Raw genomic sequence first — 24,433 nt, forward strand, 5'->3', positions numbered from 1 at the left:
CTCCCATGAAGTTCGCTAAGGGTGACCCACGTTAATTTAAGTCCTAGTTCTGGACTGCTCATTGCTAAGTCTATTCAGCTGAAGGACCCATTGACTAAACTAAAATGAGTTGCTTTTTCAGAGTTTAATAAAAATATATCGGGGTCATTGAACAATTCGATTAGTGTACTGCCTCTGGTGGAGTTTGATTTGCTACCCCAGAATTTGTGATAAGCGTTGAAATCTCCAAATAATACGAATGGTTTTGGTATTTATCGAACCAGTTCCTGTGTCTTCGACGTTACTTATCCGGTCGTCTTCTGAATCACTATATCTTAGTGTCAATACAGAACCTCGCTTCCGAATTATTGTATCTCTGCCATCACTTTCGTTACCACTATTACTTCTTGGATAACTGTCAGGACAATCTGACAGATCATCTAAATAAAACTCCCCAATATCATTTTCTTCGTTTATCGCAAACGGTAAGTTTTTCAAAATGGTATAAAACTGTGGGAGCTTACAAAGCAACGCCACTGACCAAATGAGCAAGGTACCATAGTATTAAATAACAAATTACTGCTCATATAATAAGAAAGATTGTTTATCGCCATGGCAACCGATTAACAGGCTATCGGTCGGTAAGCGTCGACGACAAAAAGCCGATTAATAGACTGTCGGTCGATAAAGTGTTACGACTAGAATGAGGCCTGATATGAAACTGTTGATGGCGAGGTCATCAATCAAGGTAGAACGTATTCGCGGGATGCATCTAAAATGGAGGATCTCAGATCTTTGATACGGCCAATAAAATCTAAGATGTGCTCTTGGGGATACATAAAAATGTTGGCTAATTCGCCGCGATAGTGGTCGACCGTGTGGTGCGGTCCGAAAATGAATTTTAGGCGGTTGCACACGGTCGCAATTGTGCTGGGATATTCGTCTTATACGGCGACATATGCGCATCCTCATAGTTCAACGGAAGGCGAAACGTCTTTCGCACGTCTACATGCACGTAAAAATTAGAGGACCGGCATATTGATTCATCGAATACCGGTATAGTTTCCAACGCTTCTCTGAGACCGAACGTGGAATTTTCCGATAAGATTCCCATCGGGAGAATTTCCGATTTGCTCGATGTGGGGTACGCGAACAGTTCGAGGAACTGTCTGGAGTTCCTCCACGGCATGATGTAGATTCTCGATTTCTATGCGGGTGTCGTCCATTTTGACGTTTTGGACTTCCGGGTTCTCGCGATTATGGGATACGACACGACGTAGTTCTTCTATTTCGGCGTGAGCTTTATTGGATTCTAAATAGACATTTCGCGATTGTTTGCGTTCGTCTTAAAGAGCGCGACGGAGATCGGTTAGTTCGGCGCGAGTCTTTTCATAATCAGCAATTATCGCGTGGGCGTTCTCGCACTCGATACCTAACGTGTTTTGCTCTACGCGGAGACGTTTTTCTTTGTCATTGAGATGACGTTGACAGATGGCTAGTTTGTCCGCGGTTATAGGGGCTTCGGAAATCGCTGTTTTCGAGCGAGTTGCCATATCGAACTGTTTACGTAGCTTTCGTATCTATCCCACCGCTGCCACCAAATTTGTTATGTCCCTGTTGCGTTTTCGAATAAAAACAAGGGAGTACCGCTGCCCGAACGTGACGATTCGTGTAAATTAAAATAGAAAGCTTTTTTGGGTCACAACAGCACATACATCCGTCGTCTACACCGGGATTTATGCTACCCTTCGAGTATTGGCGTCCCGACTCTAAATTGGCGATTTCTGTAAAGTGAGCGATCACTTACCTTTGCCTTTGGCTCGAGGACCGAAAGCGGTGGCTCTGGGTCAGAGCTGCAGACATAGGGGCTCTCATCGAGGTCACGTATGGGGTTGCGGGGCTTCCTGCTCGGGTCGGCAGACGCTGACTCGTTGGGCGGCTGCAGCGGCTTTTTCTTCTTGGTTAGAAGGCTTCTCTCGCGCTCGAAGAGAATCATTGAGCATTGGTCGTAGAATTTACGCGAAAGAAACGTTAAATGATTTAACCCTTTGCCCTACGATTTAAGATTCAGCAGCGTGAGCCAGAACGTAAACAAAACTGCCTAGCCTTCGAGCCATTCTACGGGTCGGCAAATCTGTCTTAATACTTTCTCGGCCTCTGTCACGCTTGCGCGAGCGAAGAGGCGGCCATCCAGAGAAAATGTGCTCGTGTATGTCGCTCCGTGTTAACGAGACTTGAAAAGTGGTAAAAATCGCGAAATTAAATAATCGAAGCATAATCGCGTTACAGGAGTGCTCACGAGTGTTGTGGTGCAAGAATTGTGTAATTTTCTGGATTAACCGAGGAATTATAGTGAAATAAGTGCGAAAGCGTGAACGCCACGTGTAGATCGTGCGCGTCGCGTGGGTTTCATTAAATATCATTCGCATTTCGTGTCCGAGCACGGAAATATCATGATCAGTGCTTCGTTTCAAGTGCTGTAACAGAGTGCTGACGGATTTTTGTGACAAAAGTGCGGGATTGTTGTTATTTTCAATGAAGAAGACTCGAGGTACGTGGCGTGTGACGTCACAGCATACGAACGAGGGAGCAGCCATCTTGGTTGGCCGTAACTCTCGGTGCCATTTCACTGCGACTATCTTGGGTGGCCATCTTGGACGGCGAGAATTCAGCGCGGCCATCTTTTCAGCGGGAAGTTTTGGCGCCAAGCCCGCGTGGCCATCTTGGACGGCCATACTGGTTGGCAGGAAGGAGCATCAGCAGGAACCGGCGGCAGTGCTGTACGCGAAGAAGATATCAAAAGTAAGTGGCAGACATTTGTAAAAATTTTTATTATTTACAGGTAACGCGGTGCTACGCGTACGCTTCTAGTTTGTGCTCAAACCCCGAGCACCTCCGCCTTTTCTTTTTCCTCTTCTTCTTGTGTTTTACTTATTCGTTTATTTATTAATCTATTAATACATTGATTGATTGATTGGTTATTTGATTATTTAGTTAATTAATTTAATTTATTTATTCATTTAATTTTCCTTTAACCCTTTCGCTTCGGCTGTCCAGTCCGCCGAAGAACTGTCACTGAACGGAAGCGCGCGCCGTGAATACGTGTAATATGCGTTGTTGCTGTATATACGTTTTCCTAGGTCTTAAATAACACTTGTGCTAAATAAAACAATCTTTGCTACAATATAATGATGTTGTATTCCACTCAATATTGTAGTATCTAGAATTATTTAGTGTAGGTTAAAGTATTGTAGGATGATTGGTTTGTTGTGCGTGCGTAAGGGCGACCAAGTCGTATTGTGACGGACCGGCGCCGGGATGTTTGGAAAATAGTGTGACTGCGTTTAGAAAATCTCGAGTGGCTGAAAGAATGCGAGGAAGAGTGTCTGGAACTGAGCGACTGGACCGTGAGAAAAGCGTGTACGTGACTGCGTGAATTTTGACTATGGACGAAAGATGCGAGTGAGAAGGGTGCTAGGGTGAGGAAGACAGAGCGAATGGGTGTGTGTGTGTTAAAAGCGAATGGGAATGCGTGCGTGAGGACATTTTGGCGAGAGACAGCGGAGAGGAACATTTTGTGCGTGATAGTGGATAGAGAGTCGTGTGTTGGCCTTCGTGGCATTAAGTTGTATTTTTACGTGTTGTCCATATTGTTTCTTTATCTCATTAAATACATATATTTATTCCTAATTCTCTTCTTACTGAAGATCCACCTTTTCAACATCTATAATAATAGTAGCTCCACTATAAACTTGGGGGCTCGTCCGGGATCACTATAATATGTTTATTATTAAAGTAAAATACAAACGAAGTAATACTGGATACAATATTCGTCGTTAGAATAGCGTAGATTCTAGTCCTTAGAAGGTTCAGAGAAAATCTGCCTGTCCAGGAAAAATGCTGGGTGTTTTTAAAGGATCGGAAAAGTAGGAAGGGAGGGAGTTACTGCGAGCCTGGTGGTCTGTAAAGGATGAGGTCATGAGGATGAGGGCAAGGTTCAGGAATGACTTGATCGATCGAGTCATGAGGGTGAGGACAAGGTTCAGAGATGACTTCTTCGGTCGAGTCACGAGGAACAGAAGGAAGGACTTGGGATGTTTGCTGTTTACAGTAGCGTGACTGATTCGGTATACGACACATTCCGCCATAAGATTGTTAACGGCAGGTTAACAATTGGGTTTAGCATTAAAAAAATTAACATAAATTATGTTGAATTCTAACAACTTCCGTCACGAGAATATAAATAGTTAAATTACATAAGTTTTGCATTGAGAATAATATAAAATAGTGTAGAAACGTGGATTACAAAATAGTCTTAAATATAATTTAAATATGTGTGGCGGTCGACGCGGACAGCCACGAGTGTAGCGCAGCAGCGCGGACCGTGGAGAGAGTCGATCGTCCGTCGATCGTCAGTTGTCTCCAGCGTGAATCCCAAAAAGTGTATAAAACGACGGGTCCACGCTGAACGACAGTTAGTTTGTGTAAATCTATAAGCGCAGTATTACGCGCACCACATATGTATCAATTTTTCCTAATAATAATCTAAATAGTTCAATAATCTAATTAAAAATAGAGTGTAGATAGTTGCATCGAATATATCTTTCCCTTTCTTTCCTAATTTTTTTTTTTTTTAATATATGTATATAAGAGATTACATGATTGTTTTTAGAATACATATAGGATTTATGGGTAAAATAATATAAAGTGATAAAAACATACAGAGACATCAATGATACATGCGTTTTTTTTTAGTGGGGAGTGGTACTTCTTCGCGCTCTTTGCCGTGATTGGACTCGAACTGAAGGGGTCGTTTCTTCGTTTTGTGACATCTCAGGTATTGGGTTGATGACTACTGCTCGGTCCCTTCTTGGTTGATAAGTGACTATCTCGTTAATCGGCGTTGTGGGTTGGCTTGAAGGTGATGATGACGATGATGAGTGGAACATGCAGTTAACGAAGTTCTTAATTAATGGTGCATTGATTTCTCCACGTCTTGGATCCGTGGTTGAACAGCATACTCGTTGTAACCAGCGAAGGCATCCGAAATTTTTACAGCATTTTAATAGCACAAATAGCACCAGAAATGCCACAATTGTTCCAAGGGCGACTGTGTACCACCTAGTATGTGTCACTATGAATGGCTAATTTATTTGTTTGGTAATGATCTCATCGAATTCACCTAATTTCTTATTGGCGTATTTGAGTTTCGTGAGATCGATGTTTGTAAGATGTATCGGCTTTAAGGTAGCTGATTCAATTGCCTCTAGATGAGTTGTTAAAATGCAACAGTCATCATCTAGAATGTTTATGGGTGGAACATAGTAGGTTGCATTCTTACTAATTTCATGGGTAGCTTCAATTACAAAGAGATTAGTGTATCCCTTGCAGCGAGGTTGAAGATGTATGATTCCACTTTTTTGAAGAATTACGTCTTCCATGTAATTTTGGCCTTCTTCGCACATGACGGTTAAGGTAGTTGGCTCGCGGAGGACGTAGATCCATTGGTTTTTTGCTATATAATTCCAAGTTTCTATAGTTGCTTTGATTGTTTTCGTAGTACAGGTAGACAGAATTTTCTTTGTATGAGGAGACAACAGCTCGATTTCGCAGATTGGTTGACTTGTTGAAGCTGTAATATGCAGGTGATAGCAAACGTACTCCTCGTCTCGATATTCGTTACAGTCAGACAATTCATTAAGGAAGGTAAATTGAGATTTAGTTTGAGATATAAGGAAATAACGATTCTGAGGAATAATATAAGATGAAAATTTTGAATCGTTGTGCTGGATTGGGAGAGGAACAAGTTCAAAGAGGTCAAATTTCGTTCGTACGACTAAAGGAATTTGAAGTGCAAATATTATGTTATCATTTGTAGAAATTACATGAAGTTGGATGAATTTGTAGAAAACATGCGCATTTTCAAGGTTCGGTTTCATAATTAACTCATGTTCGTTTCTATAATTTTTCAATTCTTCATACAAAATCTTAAGAGTGATAATGAATGGTGAAACGATATTATGTTCAGCCAGATTAATAGCTTCTATATACTTTGAAAATTCTCGATTAATTTGGCTTACTAGCATATTTAAAGTGGTAACTAGTTGGTTTGCCGTAGATTCCATTTGTAAACGTGAAATATATGAATTAGTTTGTGCGGTAAATGAATGAATTATTTCGATATTTTCATTCATTGCTTTCTCTTGACTTTTAAGAAGGTACAGGGAGTTATTGAAATTTTTAATGGTGTTGGTAATCACCTGGACTTGTGACTTGAGCAAAGTTTGCGTTTGTTTGTTATTATTTATTAATGTTTTGATGCTGTCTTCATGAAATTGGGCGTCATCAGCGTCAGGAGTGCCAAAAGCCCATTTCAACAAATGTGATATCCCGTTTAAAAGGGCACGTCGTTTCCTGATAACTAATTTCTCGGTCAATTGTTGAAGGATTTCGCGCTTTAAAGTAATTTCTGATAGTTCTGCTTCGATTAATTGAATGGTACGTTCGCAATGAAAGCTAGTATGGCCCTTCCGAGTTAGATCTTGTAATGACAAATTACAAATGCTTTTGATTTTAACTAGATAGTTGTCAATAATTACAAGTGCATTACTTAAGTGAGTTTTATTCATGTATGAAAGAAGTGTCAGTTTTGAATTCGCGATTAGCACTGTTCCCTTTTTGTTGTAAAAAATTCCACTAGATTTCTCGAAAGGATGGTGAGAGAAAAAATGACTGCTGGCTAGGAACGAAAATAGAAAAAGGATTAGAATCGTCTGTTTCATCTGAAAAATACGGTTTAAGTAAATTAGTATGGTATTTAACCAATTTCCGGCCAATTTGAACTTCAACAGTTTGATTAGGAAAAATTCTAATAATCTTATAAGGTCCTTTAGCGTTACTTGCAAGCTTCTTAGATAACCCTGGTGGAATTTGCTTATTCTCAATCGTAACGAGGTCGTTAACTTTAAATTTAATTGCATTGATGTTCCTGTCATGATATTATTCACTACGTTGTTTTGAATTAATAAGATTTTCGCGTGCCATTTGAAAGGATGTATTCAGTTTAAATTTGAGTGATCTAATATATAATCGTCGTAAGTGTAATGAAATTCTGGATTTTGTGTTATAGCTGAAGGTAAATAAGCCTTCTGTCCAAAAAGAAGTTCGTATGGCGTATAGCGAGTGGATTTATGTACTGCCGTATTATAACTAAACATTGCAAAAATAACATAAGTATTCCAGTCTGTTTGTTTCTGGTTTATATATGTAGGTTTAGAATTTTTAGATCCAACCCTTTATTAAGAACACCATAACGAACAGGTACACGAAGGTTACAAAATACGCCCACACAAACCAAAAACGTTAGAAAATCGTAAGCTGTAATCGTATTTCGTAATCCGTAATCGTATATCGTAATCGTACTTGTACTCGCTTCGTGACTCGTGTCCTTTTATTCACGCGGCGCCCGAACATTCTCGACCTTTGATTTCGAACCCTTTGCGAGGTTTCGATGTTCGCGAGTTTTCGATGTTCGTTAAAATTGTGTCCGTTCTCTAACGTTTGTTCGCTTGCCGCTTCGTCAACAATCACTCATCCATACACACATACACACGGGGTCGACGCGCTCGTCGGTAACGGCTTCGCCGGATCAGCTGTTTAGCCGCACGGTATTATTATTGTCGTGTTCGCAATCTTTCCAGCCTATTCACGGCGCGGCGGTTACCGCTCTACTCCTACATATAGAAAAAGGTGAAGTTCCTCTTCATACTCTGCATATTGATCACGTAGGTCCTATGCCCTCAACCAGAAAGCAGTATAAATACATTTTGATAATAGTTGTTGCTTTTTCAAACAATATTGTGAGGAAGAGAAGATTGAACACGTTCTGATAACAACAGGAATACCAAGAGGAAACGGACAAGTAGAGAGATACAATCGGACATTAATACCGTTACTGTCAAAATTATCAGCTCCAAAACCGGAAGAATGGTATAGATATATCGATGTTACACAAAAATATTTAAACTCCACCCCAAGTCGTAGCACCAAAACAACACCCTTCCATTTGATGTTTGGAACTCACATCCGGTTAGCAGAAGATCAATCAATTAGACAGCTGATTGAAGATGAATGGAAGACTTCATTCTTAGAAAACAGGGACGAGATACGAAGACTTGCGAAAGAAGAGATTCTGAAAGTGCAAGCGGAAAATCGAAAAAGATTTAATAAAAGACGGAAGAAAGCGAAAATATACAACGAAAACGATTTAGTAGCGATTATGCGGACGCAACAGCGCCCAGGGCAAAAATTTGCCGGAAAGTTCTTAGGTCCATACGTTGTGGTGAAGGTTCTCAAAAACGACAGGTATCTGGTTCAACGAGTTGAGGATCATGAAGGGCCGAAAGCTACTTCTACAGCTGTTGATCACATGAAGCCGTGGTTAGAAAATGAAAATTTATCAGACGACGAATACACCCGAGGACATGTGTTATTGCAGAATGGCCGAATGTGGGAATGGATGTATTTGAGTGATGAATGTGTGTGCAATAGATGAATGACGCGACTGTGTGTGTGAGCGCGTTTTGAATGAATGTTCAAAGCGTTGGAATATTCTAGATTATATTGATTTTCTGCATATGTTAATAATGTTCATTTTTTTATGAATCTAGAATATTCCAAATATATGTGAAGTTAATGTATGGTGATGAAAGAATGTTCTAGAAAGTGTGTGAGTGAGACAAGAGCATTTGAGTATATAAATAGTGTGTGCGTTGTTTGATTTAGTTAGTGTTCTATTGTGAGTTGTCAAGAAATAATCATACTGTTTCTAATAAAATTCTCTTTCTCCTACAATAGCTTATTGGATGCCATTTATTGTCGGGCTGTTTTTGAAGTAGTACCGCTCTGAGTCCTACGCTACTCGCGTCCGTCTGAACCTCTGTTTCCGCGGTTGGATCGTACATATCTAGAACGGGTTTTGAAAGAAGCCTCTTTTTAATTTCCTGGAACGCTGTCTCTTGTGCTGCCCCCCATTCGAACCGGCTTCCCTTTTTCAACAAATCTGTAATTGGGTTCATAATGACAGCAAAATTCCTAATGAAGCGCCTAAAATAATTTGCTAATCCTACAAAGCTTCTCGCAGCCCTGACATCCGTCGGAGTTGGAAACGACTCGACGCCCCGAAGTTTTCGGCTACCTAGCTGTATTATGCCCATCTGTATTTCGAATCTGAGATATTCAAACTTTGTCTTTAAAAAGTGACATTTCTCTAATTTTATCGTCAAATTTGCGCTTCTCAATGCCTCAAAAACCTGTCTTAATCTCTCGAGCCCTTGTTCTACACTTTTGGAGGGTATTAAAATATCGTCGAGGTAAGCCATAGCTGCGCGGTACAATAATTTAGTTAGAACTATATTAATCAGTCTTTGGAAGACTGCCGCCGTTTTTTCACGCGAGCCCTTGCTCACTGGAACCTGGAAGTAACCACTAAATAAATCTAAATTACTATAATACATATTTCCCTGAAGCTGGTCTATTTGATCGTCGATTCTCGGCAACGGATGTTTATCTCGCACGGTATTTTTATTCAACGCACGATAGTCTGTGCAAACCCTAACCTCTCCGCCCGCTTTACGCACCAAGAGTACCGGACTTGCGAACGGTGAAACGCTGTCTTCGATGATGCCTGCGTCCTTGAGCTCATTGATGGTGTCCTTTAGCTGCTCTCGCTCATGGTAAGACAGTCGATACGGTCGGTAGTATACCGGCTTATCGGTATTGAGTTCGATGTGCATCTCGACCTTGTCGATGCATCCGATTTGACGCACGTTCCTGGCAACCAGGTCTCGATATTCGTTTATCAGCTCCAGCAGCTGTTGTGCTTCCTCCCCTGATGTATCGGTATCTATTTCGTCCAGCGTCACTGGCTCCTCGTTAATTTCGCGTCTAACCTCTCGTCCCTCACAATGCTCGCCTCGTGCCACCGTTTCTCCTGCTTTAATGGTCAAATCATTTCCTGTGACATTTAGAACGGGAATAAATGTACGGCCTTCACTATCGGTTTCAACAATACACCTCGGGATAAGTGTGCCCATGGGTCGTGGGTCTCCCTCGATGCATAGCTTCCGATTTGATAAAGTACCACTTACCGTGATGTGCCCTAAATAATTAGAGGGTGTCACCTGTTCCTCCTGTGCCCGCAATCGAGTTTTCTCTGGCGACTTTGCTATGTTTCGTACCAAGTCGTCCACGCTCGGGGCGATGCGCAGCTCCGTACTCGTGCTCAAAATATGGACGTTTGGATGCTCCGTGTCCTACGAGCAACGGTGTGTCTTGAGACTCGTTCGGGACCACGTGCGCCTCCACTAAGACTTCAACGCCGTCGATTGACAGGGGTGCCGTGAACATGCCAATCGGATTCACCAACCCTGCTCCGTACCCTACCAATGGTCTCAGCTGCGTTCGCCGGTATTGGACCCCTAGCTTGTCCGTTGCATCTTGCCGTACCGCCACTGCACTGCTTCCAAGGTCGACGTAGCATCTTGTCGGTTTCTCAGCAAAAACTGCATCTTTAAAATATTTATCGTGTGTATTTTTGTTTACATGCAGCATATTCGTTCTACCAGCCGTTGGCAATGCTCCGGGTGTTGTGTTTTCATGTTTGACACCTGTTGGACACGCCCTTGAGTAGTGTCCCGGTAGCCCACATTTAAAACAGGTTACCGGCTTAAGCCGTTTTTTACAAGTTCTTGCGGTATGCCCGGTCTGTTTACACCCGTAACATTTGATGTCACCCTTCGAACTCCTCGCCATTTCCAACGGTTCGCGACTCTCTTTATTTTGAATTGTTTCTCGAATATGCATGCTCCCGCTTTGTAGATCGGATAATAATTCGCTGGGTCTGGCATACCTGGATAGAGGACCCAAATAATCCTGGAACCTATTACTATTGAGTCCGTCGACTATCTACTCGATCGCCACCCGATCCTCCATCTTCACCTTGTTTCACCATGCCAGCTTTTCGTAGTAGTGCTCTACAATTCCTTGGTTGGGGCGTCGCCGATAGTTCTGCGCCTCTACTCTCAACGAGACGGCAGTCCCCTTGCACGGGAAGTTCTCCCTTAAAAGATCGATCCACTTCTTCCAGCTTCGCTCCCTTCGCGGCAAACTATCACGCCAAAGTCTGGCCACACCTGTTAATTTCGAAAGTCCGTAATGTGTAATAGCAACTTCGTCTCACGAGTACAGATCACCGTACTCCTCGACTTTATCTATCCAACGGTTTATATCGATATCGTTTTCGACTGGATTAAATTCCGATAACATCCCGTCGAGATTTTGAAAGTATCGCATTCCAGCCCAGTCACTATACGAGAGATCGGCCATATTTTCGGTACGTTGCTCGTTTGAAACTCCGCCATGCTCGCCACGTGGTTGTACGTTATCGTGCGTTATCCTCGTCCCGAATTTTCCCCGTTCGATTTCTCAGTTTGCAACAGTATCCGCGACTCACGCATGCTCAAACCCTCGAACTATTAAATTCGCGAGAATTATCCCGTCGCCCCGATAGTCCGCGTTACAACGCTCAACAATCCGCACTCAACGGTAGACTCACCACGTGGTTCACGTTTTCACTCACGTTTCCAACGAACCACTATTTTTCATAAATATGAGTATACGCTCACCGTACTCGAATTATCCCACTTCTGAGATTGTTGCATTAAGGTCTTTACAACTCTTTTCTTCAATTTGTTAAATAACTTTTATTAACTTGCATCTCTCTCACTAACCATTCGCCATCCGTCGTTCGTTCGTTCGTTCGTTCGTTGCGGTTCGTGAATCCTCTTTATATGTACATGCATTCTCTCCCTCTCTCTCCCTCTCTCTCATCCACACTCACCTCATTCGCTCGGCCATACATTCACTCAGTCGCGATAATTTTGAACGGTCCTACACTTTAATCAATAGAAAAATAGTCAGCTCACGACTGCACGAAAAATGAATACATCAAAAAACGCAATAAAACGAAAATACGTTCTCCGTCGACGCGACTGATCCCGACCACCGCTCGACGAGAACTGCCCCGATGTCCCATAACGTCTCAAGCATTTGTTTTTTCTCCCCCAAAAGTACCGATGCACATTTCGACGCATTTCAAACGGGTGTCGGCGCTTCTTACACTTTCTCGGAATTACCGATGCGCATTTCGGCGCAATTGAAACGGGCGTCGGCACCTCTTACATTGTCTTCTGTCGTCGGGGTGTCCAAATTCTTATACTTCTGAGCCCGATAGTCGTTAATTTCATCTGCAATATATTGTACGAGCTGCTCAGAAATAAATAGTTCAAAATAGTCTAAAATAGATGACGATCTGGGTAATTTCTTCTTTATTCCTGAATTCGCCGTGGAAAATGTACAGTCAGCCGCAAAAGTATTCGTCCATTTACCGTATTCGATGTATATGGAAGAAATGGAAGACAAATAAATGTACAATTTTTCATTTAAAGATATAGAAGTAAACCTTTATTTACGTAAAACAAGATACCATTCGCGAAAGTTGATAAATATCATACAGAAAGGAAAAATTAAGGAATATGTTGCGATATGTCAGAAAATGGGACCGCAAAAGTATTCGTCCATCGATGATTTTGTTAATCTATAGATATTTTAAACTTAAAATTAGTTGTTTAATGTTATTAACTTAATATTTTGTAGGATATCCGTTGGATCTGATTGTAGCCTCAAGTCTTCTAGGCATTGATTTTATTCATTTTTCTGTAAAATCTGCAGATATTGTTTGCCATTCTTCTTCAAATCGCTCCTTTAATTCAACTTTATTTTTAGGTGGTCTTTGTTTAAGTTTCTTTTTAATTTCGCCCCATAGATTTTCTATGGGGTTGATGTCCGGCGACTGAGGTGGTGTTCGAAGGTAATGCGGTGTATTATAGAGGATCCATTCTTGGACAATGCGAGCAGTATGTTTTGGGTCATTGTCTTGTTGAAATATGAAATTATTTCTTATACCCAATTTTTCAGCACTTACCAATAGATGTTCCTTTAGAATATTTAAATACATCCACTGACCCATTGTACCCTCTATAAAATGGTACTTTCCAACTCTAGTTGCCGACATGCTTCCCCACACCATTAATGATGCACCTCCATGCTTGACTGTAGGTGTCAAATTTTCTTTTTGATATGCAGTATTCGGTCTTCGCCATACATCCCCACGAGGGGCATCAAAAACACAAATTTTTGTTTCATCTGTAAAAATAACGCGTTTCCAAAATTCTTCTGGCTTTGAAACATACTTTTTGGCGAATTGTAATCTCTTCTTTCTGTTTCTTGCATTGACCCACGGTTTTCTCCGACTCTTTCGACTCTTAAAACCCGCTCTATGCAGCACACGTTAAACTGTATCGACACTGACAACTTTTCCTGACGCCGATTGCACGTTTTCCCGCAATTCAGTTCCGGAAATATGCGGATTCTTTTTAACAGCCCTTACAATACTTGTCTCTTCACGAGGAGTCAATTTCCTGGGTCTGTCTGATCGCGCTTTATTTATAATCATATTCTCTTCTTTAAATTTTTTTAGAACATACTGTATTGTACTTCTAGATCTTCCTATTATGGTCGCTATTTCGCGTTCGGATTTACTCTCTTTAAATAACTTAACAATAATTTCACGTTCGGATAGAGATGTTTCACATTTTTTGCGATTCATGATGAATATTAATTGCGTGCTTGCTGAAGACGGACTGTGCGGAACTGTTGCTAGTTGACAAAACACAATCGCTACTGAGAATGCTGTTTTTCGTTTGTTTTAAACGTATTCAAGTATTTTATTTAACATAATAGTTCGTGGACGAATACTTTTGCGGTCCCATTTTCTGACATATCGCAACATATTCCTTAATTTTTCCTTTCTGTATGATATTTATCAACTTTCGCGAATGGTATCTTGTTTTACGTAAATAAAGGTTTACTTCTATATCTTTAAATGAAAAATTGTACATTTATTTGTCTTCCATTTCTTCCATATACATCGAATACGGTAAATGGACGAATACTTTTGCGGCTGACTGTATGTATTTGTGGCATAAAATTTTTAGAGGCCCATGTTATATTGCACTTGGTGTTCTCGGCATCATTTTCGATTGACTCGGATTCCGAAACTGACGTGCTACATATGTTCCTTCGCCGTCTTTTAGGCAAGTTAAAATTATTTTCATTTTCTTCAGTATCAGTTAGTCCATTTTCAAACATTATACTTTTTTATTTCTTGCATACATTTTGCAAGGGTGTAAACTGTTTCTGAAAGTACATTTTCAAACAAAATTCTAACTTGCAATTCTTATTTTTTTATAGATTGACAATCATACCTCAAGCTCATCTATTCAAATTCTTGTAAGAATCATATATGAAATATCCTTTCACTGTCAATGAATATACGTCTAGATTTTTAACGTGAAACAGTATACAATCGTTTATATGTTTCAAACGGGTTGCGTAAAACGTTGTCTCAACAATGAGTAATTTTAAGAAGTGATCTATAATCCAATATGTCAATAAAATCAACGAAAATGTTCTGTTGATAATGAAAAAAAGCCAAATTATCGACTGCAGATTGCCCTTGTATATGCATCGTTTGAATGCCGGATATATGGGGTGACGACCCAGAAGTTGTCGCGTGGCCGCCGCCTATAGGCGGCGCTCGTATCTACAGGACATTTTCTGCACGCCGCTTATAAGCGGCACTCGAAGCGAAGGGGTTAATTATTAATTTATTTATTTTTTAATTTTTTAATTATTTTTCACATATTTTCATTTTCTTACATATATTCATTGTTTTCACATATATTAATTTTTAACATATTTTCATTTTTTTCAGTTTTTTTCACATATTTTCATTTTTTTTTACATTTTTTCTCACATATTTTCATTTTTTAACATTGTGGGAGTAGAGTGCTAAATGACTGACACTATTTAACGGTAACACTTATTTATTAGTCAACACTTAAAAAAGTACGCGAAAGTATTTGCGTCTGACCTACCGCCGTGGCTCTTGTTGCCACGGCGGCTTCCACGAAGACGTCGCTTCATCTCCACATTTTTGTGCTCAGACAAAGATATGAGGTTCATGGAAATCCCCGTGATTCCGTTCGGAAAAGAAAGTTTTCCCCACGTGCGAAGCTAGCTTGTTTATTTGCTTCATTATCTGTTTTAGGACTCGGCAAATTAACGCGCCCGACGCAGATGTTTCCTTATCCGTGCTACCTGGGCTAGAGCATCCGATCGGCAAGAAAACCTTTTCTGTATCCCGTTATGCCACCACAAACATATTTTCATTTTTTTCAAATATCTATAAGGTTTATGCAAAATAAAAAAGAACTTTTCCACAGTTTTATTTATCTATTAGAATATGTATGTATAACATAAAACCCGCGCTACTCTGATCGACACGCTTGCCGACTCTCTTACTCTCTGTGGGTAGTAGGGTGCGAAATGACTGACTAGTCTTTAACGAAAACTCTTATTTATTAATCAACACTTATAAGATACGCGGAAAGATTTCCGTCTGACCTAGCGCCAGAAAGAACGGACGTGGTGTGTGTCGTGGCTATCACGGTGGCTTCCATTTAACGTCGCTTCACCCCCACATCTTTGTCCGCAGACAAAGATACGGGGTACATGGAAATTCCCATGATTCCGTTCGGAAAAAGGGGAGGTTTTCCCCCACGTGCGGAGCTAGGTAGTTTGTTTGTTTCATCGCCAGTTTTAGGACTCGACAATTTAACGTACCCGCACGGGTCTGCAACGCTGATGTTTGCTCACCCGTGCTACCTGGGCTAGAGCATCCGCACGGCAAGAAAACCTTTTCTGTGTCCCGTTATGCCGCCACAGTACCCCCTTACCAGTGATAACGATAATTGGGTAAAATTTTTGAGGAACGCGCTGTACATAAAATTTCTTAATACTAATACGCACTTATTCTCAGTTTGTATAAACAATAGTTAGTAGTATTATTGTACTCTCTCTCTCGCTACATATGTATATATGCTACTAGTGATTTATAGAAGCAATGTCTATAGTTACATTAACTTAACAAATCTATTACGCATAAACTAAATATCGCTAGCCATGGTTAGTCGGTTTATTCGGGCTGGAAAATTAATTGAAATGGACTTGTAAACGGTCCGGACGGCGGATTTCCCGACCGGATCGTGTTTTAAGTGAATTTCCACTTTTTTTGCTATGCTCTTGTGAATCCTTATTGATTTCAGGAGCCACAGGAGTTTCTTTTTTATTTTCGTCATCGGCTAGTACGAAAGCTGGCTTTAATCGGTCAATAGAGACAGTCGTGTCCTTACCATTCCAGTCTATTATGAAGGTCTTATTGCCCCGTTGTTTTACTAAGAAGGGCCCCTCATAAGGAGGTTGTAGGGAACCTTTTGCCGCGTCGCGCCTCAAAAATACATACGGTGACGTCGAAAGTTCTTTAAATACAAATGTCCGTTTCGTACCGTGATGTGACGCTGAAGTTGGTATTATGTTTTTTATTCGTCGCCGGAGTTTATTAACGAAGTCTGAATTTCCTTCGTTTCCGGTCGAAACAAAAAATTCACCAGGTAAGCGTAGACCTGCACCAAAAGTCATTTCCGCGGCTGTTGCTCCTAAATCTTCTTTAATGGCTGTGCGTATACCGAGTAATATTATGGGTAAAATTTCGACCCAATCCTCAGTTTCATGGCACTTTATTGCGGCTTTGAGTTGCCTATGCAACCGTTCCACCATGCCGTTAGCCTGAGGATGGTAAGCAGTTGTCCTGAAGTGAGTCGCGCCTACTAAACGAGCTAGTTCGTTAAACAGATTAGACTCAAACTGGCGTCCCTGATCTGTTGTTATTCTCAAGGGAACCCCATAACGATTTCTGCAATTGGGACTGCTTCCGGCCAACGGGAAAACCTGTCTATACATGTTAGACAGTATTTATGCCCTCGAGATACCGGTAAAGGTCCCACGATATCAATATGCACATGTTCAAATCTACTGTTCGGACTTATGTACTTTCCCACTGGACTTACTACGTGTCTTGAGATTTTCGACCGTTGGCATGGGATGCAATTTCGAGCCCACTCTCTACAATCTCTATTGACCGATGGCCATACGAATCGCTCGGTAATTAATTTTAGCGTTGCTCGAATTCCTGGGTGGGACAATCCGTGCAACGAGTCGAAAACGGTTCTCCTTAATGCTACGGGTACATACGTTTTTATTGGCGTCCATACGGAATTATTGGCTACGTCGCAATACAGGTAAACGTTAAATACTGGAAAATGAACTCTCCTAAGTTTTAAGCTCGTTGAATCAGATTTTAAAATTGTACGTAATTCTATATCCTCCTTCTGAGCTGTTTCTAAAGCTTTTGGATCTGGAGCTTGTGTAATCGATTCAATTCTCGATAAAGCATCGGCTACATTATTTTCGATCCCTTTTATGTGTCTAATATCGGTAGTAAATTGTCCGATATAGTCTAGGTGTCGAAATTGGCGAGGAGAACATTTATCTAGGCTTTGGTTGAACGCAAATGTCAAAGGTTTGTGGTCTGTATATATGGAAAAATTTCGTCCTTCAACAGAATGCCTAAAACGTTTAACTGCTGCGTATATGGCCAATAATTCGCGATCATATGCACTGTATTTCCGTTGAGCTGCAGAGAGGGCCTTTGTGAAGAAAACTAATGGTTGCCAATCGTTATTAACTTGCTGTTGTAAAACTGCACCGATCGCATAATCCGACGCGTCTACAGTTATATTCAGAGGTGCGTCGGGCGCGGGGTGGTTCAATAGTGTGGCATGCATTAGGCTAGTTTTAATGGTCGCAAAAGCCTTCTCTGCTGTCTCGTTCCATGACACGGGCGCGCTTCCCTTTTTCGAACCTTTAAGCAGGTCGCTTAGCGGAATCATATGCTTGGCGGCTCCAGGTACAAAACGACGGTAAAAATTTACCATACCTAGGAAACGCCTAAGCTGTTTGATGATTAACGGTTTCGCGAAATTTTGTATTGCCTCTACACGCTCGGCTACAGGCTTAATACCCTCGGAATTTACCGTGTATCCGAGAAATTCTATTTGCCTAACGCCGAACACGCATTTCGCAGGATTTATAACTACTCCGTATTGGTTTAGACGATTAAAAAGAATTTTTAAGTGCTCTAAATGTTCTCCCTCATTGTTTGAGGCTATGAAAAAGTCGTCGATGAATGCGTATACAAAATCTAAACCGCGAATAATTTCATCGACGAATCGCTGACACGTTTGGCTCGAGTTTCGGAGGCCAAACGGAGTAAATAAGAATTCGAATAAACCGAACGGAGTGGTTATAGCCGTTTTTTCGATGTCCGCAGGAGCGACAGGGATTTGGTTATAGGCTCGAATCAGGTCGATTTTGGAGAAAATCTTCTTACCATAAAGCGCGTGCGTGAAGTCTTCAATATGGGGTGGCGAATACCTGTCGGGGACGGTGCGGGCGTTGAGCGCACGGTAGTCACCGCAGGGTCTAATCTTGCCATCCTTCTTCGGCACCAGATGAAGAGGCGCGGCCCAGGGACTTTTCGATGGCCGAACAATCCCTTGACGGAGCATCAGGTCGATATCTGCTCTAGCTGCTTGGAGACGATCCGGCGCTAGCCGACGGGGTTTGCTGAAAGTCGGGGGTCCAGGCGTCGTCTTGATGTGGTGCTCCACGTAGTGCTTTACAAGCTCCCGCTTAAATACAGCAGGTCTCGTCAGATCAGGATATTCGGCGAGAAGCTGCTGATACATGGAGTCTCCGTACGTCGTCTTCACTGACGCGATATTTCCACTGACCGACCGACTAATCACGAAGAGGGTAGTTGTCGCATCCATTAACCGCCGATTGCGAGGGTCGACGAGTAAATTATAATGCGACAAAAAGTCCATTCCGATGATTGGTATATCCACGTCGGCAATGATGAACCGCCAAGCAAAATCGCGACGAAGTGAAAGGTTCAGATTCACTGCCAAAGACCCATACGTACTTATCGGGGAGCCGTTTGCCGCGAAAAGAGAATACTCGCTCTTTTTCGCTTGTCTTCCTACCTTTTCCCGGGGGTAAACGCAGACGTCGGCACCCGTGTCCACTAGAAATTGGACTTTCGTCGCCTTGTCCGTCACAAAAATGCGGCCAGTTCGAGTATCGCCGCAGTCGGCCGCGTTGACTGACGGTCCGGTTAGTTTTCCGGCGTCTTCGGCTGGTTCCAGGCGCACGGAGTTACGCATCGTGTTGCCTTCTCTGCGTGCCTGAAGTGGTACCAGCACAACCGTTTTGTTCGGTCGCGGACTGGGCTGCGCGACTTGCTTCGGGCGCGCGAACTCGATCTCCTGGTTCGTTGAGGCTGTCGCGATTCCCTCATGATCGCGTTCATTTGCAATCTCATTTCCTTCATTTCGGCACACAGCTGCTCGATAACGCGCGTCTCTGCAGGAATGGCCGCTACATAACCGTGCGGGCCCGAAATGTCGTGCACCCGTTCGGCGATTTCGGCTAACGTTTCCCCTTTTGTATCGGAGGTCGCAGCCAGCACCAACTGTGTCTTCTCCGGAAGGCGGCTCTTGTATAACTCTACGAGGAATTCCTCTGACACTTCCTTGCCTGCCAGTTTCTTCAGGTGCCTCCAAAATTGCGTTGGAGTCCTATCGCCGACTTCTTCTTTCTCCAACAACCGGCGTACGCAGACCGTCCTCGAGTCGGAGAGCCGTTTGATTAGCTCTGTTTTTAGAACTTCATACTTCCTTTCTGCCGCAGGGTTGCACACAATGTCTTCCACTTCCTCGATGTACTTCGCGTCCAAATTGGCCACGACATGCGCGAATTTCGTATCATCTTTCGTGATTCGCGCCACCTGGAACTGCGCTTCCACTTGCATAAACCAGAGAGCCACTTTGTCGTGCCAAAATTTCGGTATAGTAACAGACGCACATGAGTCTTTCCCAAATTCCATTGCTGAATCTGTAGCCATCGTACCGTAAAAAAATACTGGATGTACCGCACAATGCAATAGAGATCACACAACTTTGATCAGTCTCACACTGACTACCACGTTCTCCGCGCACAATATCACGTCGGGGTCACCAATGTGGGTAGTAGGGTGTTCCGTCGTGGAACAAGGAGCCCTTCGGGATACCGAGGACCGCGGCACGTCGATGCACGGTTCTGGTTTATGACACGGGCGCAAACACGATCGAGCGTTCGGGACAGTTGATCCGGGGCCCGGCTTCGGCCATTGTGCAAGTCAGCCTTGCATTTCCTGTCCCGTACAAAAATCGCCCCTGTCATAAACCAGACGAATTCTCGCGCAGCGGCGAGGATTACCCGCGGCCATGGGTACGTGCCCGTACTTAGGTAGGCACGTGCACATGGACCCACGTAACGGGTTTTCGTTGCTGACTAACCGAACGTGCGCGCAACAGCGAGGACTACCTGCGGACAAGGGTGCGTACTCGCATCGGGGTACACCCTTGCACGTTCGTCAAGGTAGCGGTATTTTCTCGCTGTTGCCAAATGTATTTTTTACTCGAAACTTCGTCGATCTCTTGTTCCCACTCCGTCAGCATCCCCTTCCGTACATCCGAAGGAGGGGTAAGAAAGTTGACTTGTGGGTGCAAGAGTTCCGACGAAGGTTAGTTATCCACACGCATTCGACAAGAACTGTTCATTTCCATAGTTCCGCACACGCATTCAAACAGTTCTCGACCCGCATTCGACAAACGTAGTTCTCGATACACTTTCAATAGTTCACGACACGCGCTCGACAAATAGAGTTCACGTACAACATTCGGAAAACTCAATCACGTATCATCTTCGAGTCTATCACACGAAAGACTCGTACGAAAATCTCGATTCGAACAAAACATAACGCGAACACGCGACCACTGCTCCACCGACGGATCCAGGTGCCCAAGATTAATTTGGCGGGCATCACGCGTACGGTCTACGTAAATTCGCGAAAACATTCGAGTCGCGACCAAGCGTCGACCCAACGATCGTAGCGTAGCAATTTCTGGTTCTGCGAACCGGAGCTGTTAGCGCATACATATTTTGGTTCTACGAGCCGGATCTGCTACCTACGACACAACATATTTTGGTCCTTCGAGCCGGAGCCTCGGCCTACGGAAGCAGTGCGTGGAACACGAACGAGCCGGAAACAAGCATCGAGACGACAGCAAGGGAACCAGGAGGAATCCAGGCTACACCTGCAAGGCAATTCGGGAGAAAATCGTCGAGGTAAGCTCGTTTCGAATTGTCGATCTCTCAAATATCCTATCACAATCCTCGCTTCTATTAAAATGGCAACGAACGTAGAAGCCAATAGCAACGAACGCATCCGGATGCTCAAGTATAAACAACGGGCATTCAAGGGCCAGGTGACGGTGTTTAAAGATTTCATTCACAAGTTACAACCTTCCGAAAACGCACCGTTCAAACTCCGCGAGCGTATTGAGCGTATACGCAGTCTCTTCGACTCCTTCAACAGGGACCAAGATGAATTGGGGTACCTTGAAAATCTGGAGGGTTTAGACCCCGAACGCATAACAATCACGGACAATTACGACGATGCCCTCGCGGACGCCCGCCGTTTGTTAGATAGCTTTGAGAAACCGGCCCGAAAAAGTACACCGGTCAACGCTTCCGACTCCTCCTTGATCGGGTCTCCGTCGCACCCGATCACCATCAACTTGCCAAAAATAGACTTGCCAAAATTCGACGGGAAGCTCGAAAACTGGACGACGTACAAAGACGCGTTTCTTACGATGATAGACGCCCATCCAGGTCTCGCAAACAACCAAAAACTAAATTATCTGCGTCTATCATTGTTGGGCCAAGCCGCGGGCGCGATCGGTGCATTCGCGATCACAGAGGATAATTATAAAACCGCGTGGACTCACCTCTGTGAAATCTATGACAACAAACGCGTGTTAATTCTCCGTCATGCCGCGTTGCTAATTGATACGCCGACGATGCAAAACGACTCCCCGGAATCTATTCGAGCCCTACGAAACCATTTACAGCTGCACATTAGGTCATTGCAGGCTCTCGGTCGGACGCCAGAAGATATCGGCAATGACCTATTGTGTAGCCTCGCGATTTCGAAAATGGGGAAGGGCACCCTGAAATCGTGGGAACGTACCCTGACCGACACAGAGGCGCCAAAAATCGAGGAGGTGTTCAAACACCTCCACATTGCGGCGCATCAAACGGAAAGCTACGTTTCCACGACCTCGACGCGGACCACGTTACGGAACCATTACGAGGTTCCAAACAAGGAGCCGAAAGGGTCGAGCAGGCATCAGAAGCATTCGAAACCAAGCCTGACGTACTCCCAAGTCACACGACATCGGACGTACGTCACGAAGGAACGGACGCCACCGTCGTCACCGCGTTCGACATCAACCGCGCGTTCAACCTCATCGCGGGCGTCGACACCGCGGTCGACACCACCCTCGTCGCCTTCAACGCAACGACGACGAATCTCGCGCCCCTCTTCACCGCGACAAGAGGAAAACCCGCCGCGTTGCCACCTTTGCAAGGGAGTCCACGCGATTTATCATTGCTCGAAATTTGCCGCGATGACGATAGCCGAGCGAACCGAAGCGGCTCGAAAGGCAGGGTTGTGCCTTAACTGTCTCCGAGACGGTCACAAAACTGAGAACTGTCGATCCGGGACCTGTCGTGTGTGCCACGGACGACACAACACGAAACTTCACCGTCATAACGAGACAGCTAAGGCATGACTAAGGGTACCAACACAAACCACGTCACGTCCAACGGCTACACAAACCACGTCACGACCAACGGCTACACGAACCACGACACGATCAACTCCGACACGAACCGCGACACGAACCGCGACACGAACCGCGACACGAACCGCGACACGAACCCCGACACGACCGTCTCCGACACGAACCGCGACACGGCCATCTCCGACACGAACCGCGACACGGCCATCTCCGACACGAATCGCGACACGATCGTCTCCGACACGATCCGCGACACGACTAGCTCCCGTTGCACCCGTTCCGCGACAAAAAGGGAATACTTCGCGTCGGAGGCCGACTACAAAACTCCGACCTACCGTTCGACCAAAAACATCCGATATTACTGCCCAAGGGACATTACATAACCGAACTGATCATTCGACAAACACATATCGACAACCATCATACAGGACTGAACACGACACTACACAACGTACGACAACGGTACTGGCCCATCGACGGCAAAAACTCGGTGCGCAAAATTATACGCCAATGCATCCGTTGCTTCCGCGTCAGTCCACCGAGCACGGAAGATGTAATGGGTCGTCTACCCATTACCCGTGTCACCCAGTCTCGACCCTTCCACAATTGCGGCATTGATTATTGTGGACCGTTTTCCGTCAAGGAGAAAAAACATCGAAACCGGGCTCGCGTGAAGGTTTACGTTGCCGTTTTTGTTTGTTTTGCTACCAAGACCGTCCATCTCGAGGTTGTCAGCGACAGACGACGGAAGCGTTTATCGCCGCGTTGAAACGCTTCATCTCGCGAAGGGGCATATGTCGTAACATCTACTCGGATAATGGCACCAATTTTGTGGGTGCCAATAACGAACTCACCCGGCTCTACCAAGATTTGCAAGGGGATGATGTGTTACGGCATTTCCTTACCGATAAGGAGATGTCATGGCGCTTCATTCCCTCAATTTCCCCCAATTTCGGTGATCTCTGGGAAGCTGCGGTGAAATCTTTTAAACACCATCTCCGACGGGTAATGGGTGACAATTTATACACGTTCGAGCATTTCAATACCATAGTAATCGAAATAGAAGCGATCCTAAATTCCCGTCCGCTGACACCACTTTCGTCAGATCCTAATGATCCTTCTGCTCTCACTCCCGCCCATTTTTTAATCGGCAATTCGTTGACGGGCATGCCCGAGACGAATTTTCACGATGTGCCGAGCAATCGCCTGTCATCTTGGCAACATGCCCAGAAGGTGAAACAGGACTTTTGGACTAGGTGGCACAAGGAATATATCCACCACCTCAACGTGCGACAAAAATGGACCCGAGGATCGCACGAAATCAAAACGGGATCTCTCGTGGTCCTCAAGAACGACCATCTTCCGCCGCTGCAGTGGGACCTCGGACGCATCGAAACCGTACACCCCGGCTCAGATGGCGTCATCAGGGCGGTGACAGTTCGTACGGCAAACGGCACGTTCAAGCGAAATGTCAAGCAACTCGCGCTTCTTCCGACGGAAGACAACGCTTGACATCCCAGGGTGGACTGGATCATCCACGCAGTCCACGGCCTCCACGAGAAGAAGATCATCCTCTCGGATCATCACGCGAATTTAGGATTAAGTCTTCGTCGTCTACACGACCCCGT

General features: G+C 43.9%; 1 protein-coding gene across 1 annotated transcript in view; it reads left to right on the forward strand.

Moving 5' to 3' along the window:
- The first annotated feature begins 2,432 nt into the window (after positions 1 to 2,432).
- Positions 2,433 to 24,433, forward strand: part of LOC143174460 (uncharacterized) — a 70,976-nt gene continuing 48,975 nt past the window's right edge. Inside the window, exons 1-2 of the mRNA XM_076366920.1 lie at positions 2,433 to 2,458; positions 2,554 to 2,781. Coding sequence (XP_076223035.1) covers positions 2,433 to 2,458; positions 2,554 to 2,781 — 254 coding nt within the window. The remainder of the gene's footprint in view (positions 2,459 to 2,553; positions 2,782 to 24,433) is intronic.

This window comes from Nomia melanderi, chromosome 4, assembly GCF_051020985.1.
Source record: "Nomia melanderi isolate GNS246 chromosome 4, iyNomMela1, whole genome shotgun sequence".
Classification (NCBI taxonomy): Eukaryota; Metazoa; Arthropoda; class Insecta; order Hymenoptera; family Halictidae; genus Nomia; species Nomia melanderi.